Raw genomic sequence first — 9,320 nt, 5'->3', positions numbered from 1 at the left:
TTACAGGATACCTGTAGAGATTTTGGACAGATTTGTGCTCATTGGTTTGATAGTTTATCTGAAACGAGATACGCCTTGTATCATACATCACATGACTGCAGAATAAAAGAAGGTTTGGCATGTTACGTAGATCTGTATTTCTCTAAAAATATTCTTATCCGATATTTATGTTACATAGAATCTCATAGCAGGTGCGTTAATTTATACTTCTTGCTGAATCTTTAATGGGAAAACATAAAACAAAGTTGAAAACTATTGTCTCGAACAAAATATATGGATTGAAAGAGCACTTGTAGAACCTCCTGCAGTAGATTCTACTAGATTTGGCTTCCTTGGTTTTCGGTATGATTCTCAAACTGATAACTTCAAATTTGTAAGATTTGTTACTAACTATTTTGAAGAGAATCTAGTTAAAGGGTTCTTGTAAATGGACTTTAATTTTATCCAATGGTTTAAAAATGCGTGATTAATCACATCTGCTGCCAAACTGCATAACATGTGATAATTAAATCTTATATTTTATTAAATTACATGTGATGTTTGGGTTTTAAGGGCTGGAAATTATTGCTGCCTAACTTTCGAACTGGAAACCATGTGTATGCCACAACTACAAACAGACTGAATAAACTGAAACAAAGGCGTATCCCACTTAAAACAGACTGAAATAGAAACACGTTTGATGCAACATTTTCAATATAACAGACTGAAATAGAACCTGAAACAGAAACAAGTTTGATGCTACATTTGTAATATAAAAAGGAACTGACCATTGTAAATATTATACACATAGTGAATGTTGATTGTGAGAGTATTGATTGTAACAATGTTGTTGAATTATAAGTTGGTGGTTGTTTTGGTGATTTGTTTATTAGTTCTAGTTACAGCTCAACCCCCCATACATTTTTATAAACTCAGTCTCCAATGGCCTCCTGCTGTGTGTAATTCCGGTGGCATGGCTTGTGGTACTCCCATCCCGTCTGTGTTAACCATCCATGGTATATGGCCTCAAGATGCCAACGACGTTCCGATTCCCCCTTACAGCGCAGCCACTAATCCCTGTTATAAGGCACCCATTACTTCACGAAGAGCAGTTCGAGTAAGCATCCCATTAACTTTTTAATTAACTTTTTTTTATTTAAATTTATATATATGATCTAACGTATTTTTCTCTAATTTAGAATACATTAAATCTAATTCAAAGCAACTTAATATCATTATGGCCGGACTTGAAGTACTCTACTCAATCGGGTACTGGCTTTTGGGAGTCTCAATGGTTTAAGCATGGAATATGTTCTGATTACCCTAATAACCCTTTAGAGTACTTCAATTCTGCCTTAACGCTTAGACAAGGCTTAACAAATCCAGGTGAATATGTTTCCTTTGTACTTGCTTTTATATCTTCTGTTATTGAGTTTATGTATAAGATGGTTGAAAAGTTGGAATGATGTAATTTCTATGGGTTTCATTATCATATTATTATTAGTATTATTCTATATGTATACAACATTTTTTAAGATTAAATAGTTGATAAATCATCTTCCTAACACAGTTTCTTACTTTGATTGATTCAGTTATGGGACTTACACCGGGAAATAATTATATGGTTCAAGATATTATAAAAATAATTCAGAACCTCGCAAAAGCTTCACCTGAAATTGCTTGTAACAGAAACAAAACTGGAGGACTGCAACTGTGGGAGATTCGTTTGTGTTACGCTCGACCGACTTCGTCTTCCCAAATGATTAAGAAGATTCAAAATTGTCCACATAAATTGCCATTTAAAAATGGTAAAACTACAAGCCCCTGCAAATTGACAGATTATGTAGTTTTTCCTATATAAAAACTTTGAATAAAGGCTGCAATAAACCTTCAAAGTTATGATATTTGTAATAAATAATAAAATTAACTTTAAAATATAAAAGTGTTTAAATTATAAAAATAATAAATAATAAAATAATATATCAATTTAAATCAAATCCATTCTTTGATAGTTTTATTTAATTTTCCTCATGTATCTTCATCAGCATGCACTAATGGAAAAAAAATTAACCTCAAAGAATAGGAAGTAAAAGAAAATTAATGTTGATAATGACATGTACTTTCTTATGTTAATGTAATCTTAATCAACCCAAAATTAGGAGACCTGCTTTTATAAAGTATTTTTTTAAAAATAATCAAGGCTTTTATAATAAATTTTGTCGTATCAGATTAGACGATAATTAAATAAATCTTTGAATAAAATATTGTTTTGATTGAATAAAATATTTAATTTAGGCTCCATAAAATGAAAGTAAAATTTATTACTTTAATAATTATATAACCTAAATCAGGAACTCTCGATTATAAATGTAAAAAATAGATATCATTAATAACCCTCAATGTTAGAAATTGAGAATGAGTAGATATTCTAAAATATTACTTATGTTATTTGTATTATAAATCCCTACATTATGTATCATATTTTTAATTGGTCCGTAAATTTTAAATGTTCTAATTTACTTAAAGAACTAATATCGTTTAAATTAAGTCCTTCCATCATCCTAGTCATTGGTTTAGCTATTTTAATCATCTTTGAAGATAAAGTGGAAGTGTGGTAAAAAAACTTTCAGTGCAGCAGCCGACGTGCATGGTTATCATGCAAAGGGATCCCACCTTTTGTGTTATGTCATTCAACTTTCAGAAACATTGCAAAAAAGTGGGGAGCTCTTATCTCCATTAATGAAGGGACCTTAAATCCCGTATCGTTTGATAGGGTGTTATTTCAGATTATTACGAATTGCCAAACACGAGTGGAAGAATCCTTTGAATTGAAAGTAGGGGAACAAATGTTTACAGTTTATGTTTCTGAGTTTGAACCTTGTTTCAGCCCAGAATCTGTTTGGGAAGATTCTTATTTGATGGAAAAGGAAGTTGTATCCCCGTCATCCACAGTGGGGGAACTCGTCGGTGTCTCGCCAGTAAAGTCTTCCGAGTTGGTTGCATGTGCTGGATTGCCTTCTCAAATGGAGGAAGTTCATGAAGAAAATCGAGTGTTCTTTGATGGAACGTTTTCGGGTGGTGGAGCGTGGTGTTCAGAAGTTGAGAAAGTTGGCGTAGTTCCTTGTTCCGAAGAGGTATGGGCTGGTGAAATAGATTCCTTGACATTGCGTAGTGGGGTAGCTGCGCATGTTTATGTTTATCAGGGGAGTTGCACGCTTATTGCTTTGGAGGAAGTTGATAGGGAGCACATTGGGTCAGAGGTGGAATTGTGTGATTCACTCGAAATTAGCGTGCAGGTGCATGATATGTCGACCACATTATTTGTTGCCTTGCACGATGAAGGTGGAAAGTGGTTTCCAGGTGTTGATAAAGTAGTCGTTGTTCCTAGAATTGAAGAGCTTATGGGAAGATGATTTTATTTTTATGAGAAAATAACCTCAGTGGCCGAAAATGCCTTATAATATAAGATTTTGATCGATTTTTTTTCGATTTGCCAAAATGATCAACATAATCGCAACGCGATAATGACTATCGCAACGCGATTCTGATTATCGCAACGCGATTTGGTATTGCATTTGTTTCTTAAGAATTTTCTCTAAAAAGATAGTATCCGCGCGGACGTGTCGAAGACACGTATTACCACGACCACGACCACGACCCGAGACGAGACGAGACGGCGGCGGCGACGGTGCGCGAGAGTCCCCCTTGTTCTCTTCCACTCAACAAGGAAGTGAGAAATCCAAGCCTTAAATACCCATTCCCAATAGTGTTTCCAATACTATGTGGGATTGAGCATTGCAAACACTTGGGAATCTTTTACACTATCGCAACACATTCTTTATTGTTTCAAACTCCACGTAAATTTGGAATAGTTAAAATGTAAACTTATTTTGGATTTTTCACTATCGCAACACTTTTTCACTATCACAACAACACGTTTTTCAAACTCTCGCAACACATTTTAACTATCGCAACACATTTTAACTATCGCAACACATTTTTCAAAATCGCGTTGCGAATTTGGAAACTGAGTTGAAAAATTAGAGTTCGCGTTGCGATTTTGTTGGTCATTTTTGGCAAATCCAAAAAAAGTTGGTTAAAATCGTATATTATAAGACATTTTCGGTCACTGAGGTTATTTTCTCTATTTTTAATTCTAATTTCCCGTCATTGTCTAGTGGGGCAGCTGTGCATGATTCAGTTTGTTTGAGGAGCAGAATTTCCAATGATTTGGAAGTAATTAATAGGGCGCACGGTGGGTCTGAGGTGGAAGTATGCTATCGAAGGTATCATGCAGGTGCATGATGTGCCGATCATGCCTCTTGATGGGCTTAAGCTCAAGGTTTTTTACGATAGTATTAGGTGCTTGGATTTTATTAGAGCTGTTGATCTAAGGCAGACCCAATCTCTTTCCATTAGTAAAAGATTATTGGAGAATCCGAGTGCAGATTTGTTTTCATTCAATTATGCGGATGAAGTGTTTTTGTCTAAGTCTCCTGTTAGGGTTAACTCTGTTTACTCAAGTGAAAAAGAGTTGTCCTCTAGGAAAAAAAGAAAATAAAGAAGAAGAAATTTGGTTCCCTTTTGGATATTCAGGACAAATTACTATCGAAAGCCAAGAAAAAAGAAGAGATCGAGCATGGAAGAGATTCAATTTGTTGAAATCCGATCTTATCTCCTCTGAATCATCTGGTAGATCCCTTTCTGATTCAGATTTGAAGAAAAGGTGGGCTGCTGCTTGTGTCGAATCGAGGGAGAAGCTGCCTTTAGTTTATTCGCCAAATTTATAGAATATTTGTTTTTAATAATAGGGTGTATGTGATTGGATTTGTTATGCTTAGTCTTTTAGTTCTCAAGTTGCATTGGAGGTACGGAGCTTTTGTTGTAGTTTTAAATGTGGCATTGTGGTGGTAATAGCTCAGTCATTTTGGCTTGCCTAAGGGGTATGCACCATTACTACGCTTTAAGGTTTATGTTCAAGTGATGTTTTTTTAATGGGCTGGATTTGGTTGTCATTTTGATTCTGCTGAGAAGAATCTTTAGTGTAGGAGTGACAAGTTTGGTAGGGCCAGTCTTAGTGGAGTTATTAAAGGAAGCGGATTATGTTATGCTTGTCCTTTGAAGTTTTGTTGTTTTGTTTTAGATATGATTGTTTATTTTGTGTTTTACGTGCTAGATCGAAGATCGATGAAGACTTGGTGTTATGTACTGGTTATCTGGTTTGGAATTTATGCTACTGTTCGGTCACTCCCGTTTTTATGCTATTATTTCTCTCTGTTGCATGGATTGTTTGGGAATTAGTGTGAGGTTTGCTGTGTGTTTTGGGGTATGCATTGCTTGATGTAAATGTTATCCTTGTATATGATCTCTTCATCCTCTTGGTTCACTTTTTTCCTTCATTTAGGGTTAGGGTGGTTTTTTAACGAGGTCCTTGAGGTGGTGTACCTTGAATTTTAATACAAAGTACCCTCTTTCAAAAAAAAAAACATATATAAAAACACATGGATCTCGTTGACAAAGCAATTCATGTGGATCAACTTGACCACAGAAGGTTTGGAAGAGGAAAATGATGCAATTATGGGCTTTTGGCTTATAGATATTATGATTTCTCCCTTAACTTTCATGAACAAAATTAATAGAATAAGTAATAATAATAAAAATCTTAAATGCATTTATAGATTTAATAAAAATTATTATTCACAAATGTTAATTGGTCAGATCAAATTTGAATATGATTTAATAAAAAATTTATATTTTTTTAGTTGTTCATGTTCAGTTAAAGTTAAACGAACAAACATGAACATATTTTTGTTCATGTTCGTTTAGTTCATTTACAAACTTATTTAATTCTAATAAAATAAAATTTGAACTCGCTCAAATATGCATGATTGTCGCATCTAATATGAATCTTAAAAATGAAATTGACGATGATTGGTATTGTTTTATTAAATTGTTAACTAGGATTAAAAATTAAATTGTTGACTAGTATTGTTATTGATTTCAATATTAAACTGAAGGGATTTAAAAAAACACATGAGGCTAGAGGTTTTGTATTATTGAAATTTGTGATAATTTAGTAATCCTTCAACAACCCGATTAATCTTGAAATCAAAATTTAGGGTTTGAAGTATATGTATATATATATATATATATTAGGATCCATTTATAGAGTGTAAAATATTTTTAGTTATATACATATTTTGGACTATTGGATGAGTAGAGATAGTTGAATGAGATTAATTCTTTATTTTTTTTCATTGAATATCTTCTCATTTTCTATTGTTAATCTCAGACTTCTATTTTCACTCATCTAACTATACTAAATCTGTGTAAAACTAACAAATATTACATTGTGTAATTGGACCCTATCTATATATAGACAAGCACATTAACCTCTAACATTTCATTTGGGAAAAAAGAGTTCTTATGTGGATGAAAATCATTAGTCAACAAACAATTAACGCATGAAGATGAAGTATCAAGCTTACATGGCATCGCATGTTGACATTACAACCGACGACGATGAATGGTGATGAAAACTGAAGGTGCACGATAGCGACGATGAGTGGCGAGTAGAGACGTTAACTTTGACTGAATTTAGGAGTCAATTCATATTTTATATAGAGTTTAAGAGTTTGATTAGTATTTTATGTAAATTTTAAGGTCAAATTAATATTTGGTCTAAATTCATAGGTCAAATTAAAATTTAACTATTTTTACTAACAATAAGGACCAAAGATAAAAGTGACCAAAACAAAAAACTTTTTAAACCAGTGACAAAAACTAAATGGATAAAAACGTAAGATATCACTCATATATTTTACTCTTAATAAAATTCATAATAATTATTTGATATTTCATCTGTTAACGAAATGATATTGTTCCAACCCTACCTATGTTAAGCTCGTGGATTTTAGAAGTTACCAAAGGCTCGACCAGACCCATCAATGTAGTGTCACCTATTATTATTTTCTTGTTACGAAAAAAAACAATTTCTTTTGAAATTTCAAGTTTGCGGCATGACGGGTTACATAATAGATAACTTCGAGTTGGGGTGAGACTATATTTCAGGTAAAAAATCACTGATCCAACCCAACCTTATATAAATTGTTAATTTACTCATTTATATTTATAATATATTTAAAGTTTTATAGGTTTTTATTTTTATAATGTTAAAATATATTTTTTAAAAGTAAAAATGTAACAAATTATTATAAATATATTATTTTAATCATTTAAAATATAATAAATTATTATAGATATATTATTATTAAATATATTATTTTAATTATTTTAAAATACTAATATATTGTATATAGTCAATATTGTGCAAACCCTGTCTATGATAAACTAATGGGTTTTAAAAGGGCTCGACCAGGCCCATCAAAGTAGTGTAATCAATGATAAGTTTCCATTGTAGTTTTATTGTTACAGAAGAACTTTGATGTTACCTGTTACAAGTTTTGTATGTCTTCGTTATCTTTCATATTAGTTCTCATCGTCTTTCCCCAAACAAAATCATCTATTAAAAACACAAAGGAGATACAGAAGATAAAGAGGGAAGATACAAGATCAAAACTAAAATCAAATTACCAGAGATGTTGATTTTTGTAGATTCTCACAAAGCTTCCTGTTAAATCCTTGTCCTGTTTCAGGTGCGTTTGTAAGCACTGGTTTTCATCCTTTGAAAACCCTCATTTCATTACCAAACATCATCAGAACAACCTCAAAAACAATAAACTAAATATCCTCCTCAAACGCTGTCATGGTGACACCCGTGATGACATCCATTATTTCTCTCAACTTTCGACCGAGAAAGACCAAAACTTTAGAGTAAAACACTATATTCACTTACCCTTTTTTGATAATTTTGTGCATGCACCTTTTATTTATGGCCCATGTAATGGAATATTGTGTTTAGGATATCTAGGTGGTATTGGACGTATTGTTTCCCATCAGAACCCATCTACCAGAGAGTTTAAAATTCTTCCTCAATCCACAGTCCAGCGTCCTCCTGGACTACTGGATTTCTCTAGTTTTAATTGCCTTGGTTTTGGGTATGATTCTCAAACCGATGACTTCAAAGTTATAAGATTTGTTACTCATTACTTTGAAGAGAATCTAGATGAAGGGTTGATAGCAGATTGGACCAGACAAGTTGAGCTATATTCGCTTAAAAATGATTCATGGAAGGAAATTCCATTTACTGGGGTTTATGCTTTTGCTTCTACTTTGTTTAATAATTAACTCAATGGGTTTATTTATTGGAAAGTAGTTGGGGTTAATCACCATATTCTTTCACTTGATATGGTTAATGAAAAGTTTTCAACTTCACCACTACCTAAATTTGGTGGGACTTTAGAACAATATTATTTGGAACTTTTGGACTTCAATGGATTGCTTGGTGCTATTTTTCACCCAAGGGAAGGAACTGACAAGTCATTTGATTTATGGGTTATGAATGGGTCATAGACTAAACAATTAAGTACGAATATGTTCTTGGAGTTGAGAGGCCTTTACGGTTTTGGAAAAATGGCGAGTTTTTTCTAGAGAGCTCGGATCAAGAACTAATTTTATTTGATCCCTCCATACAAGAGCTTAGAAATCATGGTATTCACGCTTATCAGGAAACAATGTAGGTTATTACTTATGTTGAGAGCTTGGTTCCATTGAATGGAAGATCAGAGCATGAGGAATGTATAATACGACGGCCAGTCGGAGGTGAATCAAATTGATGTTTAATACTAAGATGGATAGGGAGCTACAACAAAAGAGGTAAGATTTAATGGGATTTGGTCTCTTCCTATGCACTTTATGTCAACTATAGTGTCTAGTGATGTTCTCAAATATTGTTGTTACTGTTTGAATTGTATATACATGCCCTAGTATTGACTTCTTTAGGTTTTTGTTTGCTTTTGGTTGTTTTAGTGGATGCACGAAATTATGTCCTACATATTTTCTTAGTTGTTAATTCTGATCTGCAGTTCTATTGACCTGCATATCATGATTGCAGGTGCATATATATGCCACACACGGAGTGCTTTTTGTACCTGAATTTGCTTCTGAGAGCTCAACGTTCCTAATAGTTGAATGTAATTTAAAGTTGAAAGTAGGTACTATTGTTATTATTATTTGTACTTTAGATCCAATGAAACAGTGTCAATGGTTTGGTCTTGTTTTGTGTGATGCCATTGTTAAGGGTATTTGCAGGGGTAAATGGGTTAACACTACCTTCTTGAAAGTGTTTGTGGAATATTTCTGGAAATTGTTGTCTTTTTTCTGCATATATATGATAATTCACATGAGCTTCTATGTGTGCATATAAAGTATTAGCTTGGTTT

General features: G+C 33.0%; 1 protein-coding gene across 1 annotated transcript; it reads left to right on the top strand.

The window, feature by feature from the left end:
- Positions 1-4,270: 4,270 nt before the first annotated feature.
- LOC120176257 lies at positions 4,271-8,226 on the top strand. Its single transcript, XM_039182712.1, has 2 exons — positions 4,271-4,502; positions 7,901-8,226. The coding sequence occupies exons 1-2, from the start codon at positions 4,271-4,273 to the stop codon at positions 8,224-8,226; spliced, it is 558 nt and encodes a 185-aa protein (XP_039038643.1).
- Positions 8,227-9,320: the final 1,094 nt, after the last annotated feature.

Source organism: Hibiscus syriacus, unplaced genomic scaffold (assembly GCF_006381635.1).
Source record: "Hibiscus syriacus cultivar Baekdansim isolate YM2019G1 unplaced genomic scaffold, ASM638163v2 tig00003398_pilon, whole genome shotgun sequence".
NCBI classification, from domain to species: Eukaryota; Viridiplantae; Streptophyta; class Magnoliopsida; order Malvales; family Malvaceae; genus Hibiscus; species Hibiscus syriacus.
This window is presented reverse-complemented; position numbering and strand designations above follow the sequence as displayed.

Bases quoted from the DNA above. Each gene is read 5' to 3' on its own strand.
- LOC120176257 (XM_039182712.1), top strand. From the start codon at position 4,271: ATGCAGGTGCATGATGTGCCGATCATGCCTCTTGATGGGCTTAAGCTC. The intron at 4,503-7,900 runs GTGAAAAAGAGT...TATTGTGTTTAG, and splicing joins GGTTAACTCTGTTTACTCAA to GATATCTAGGTGGTATTGGA.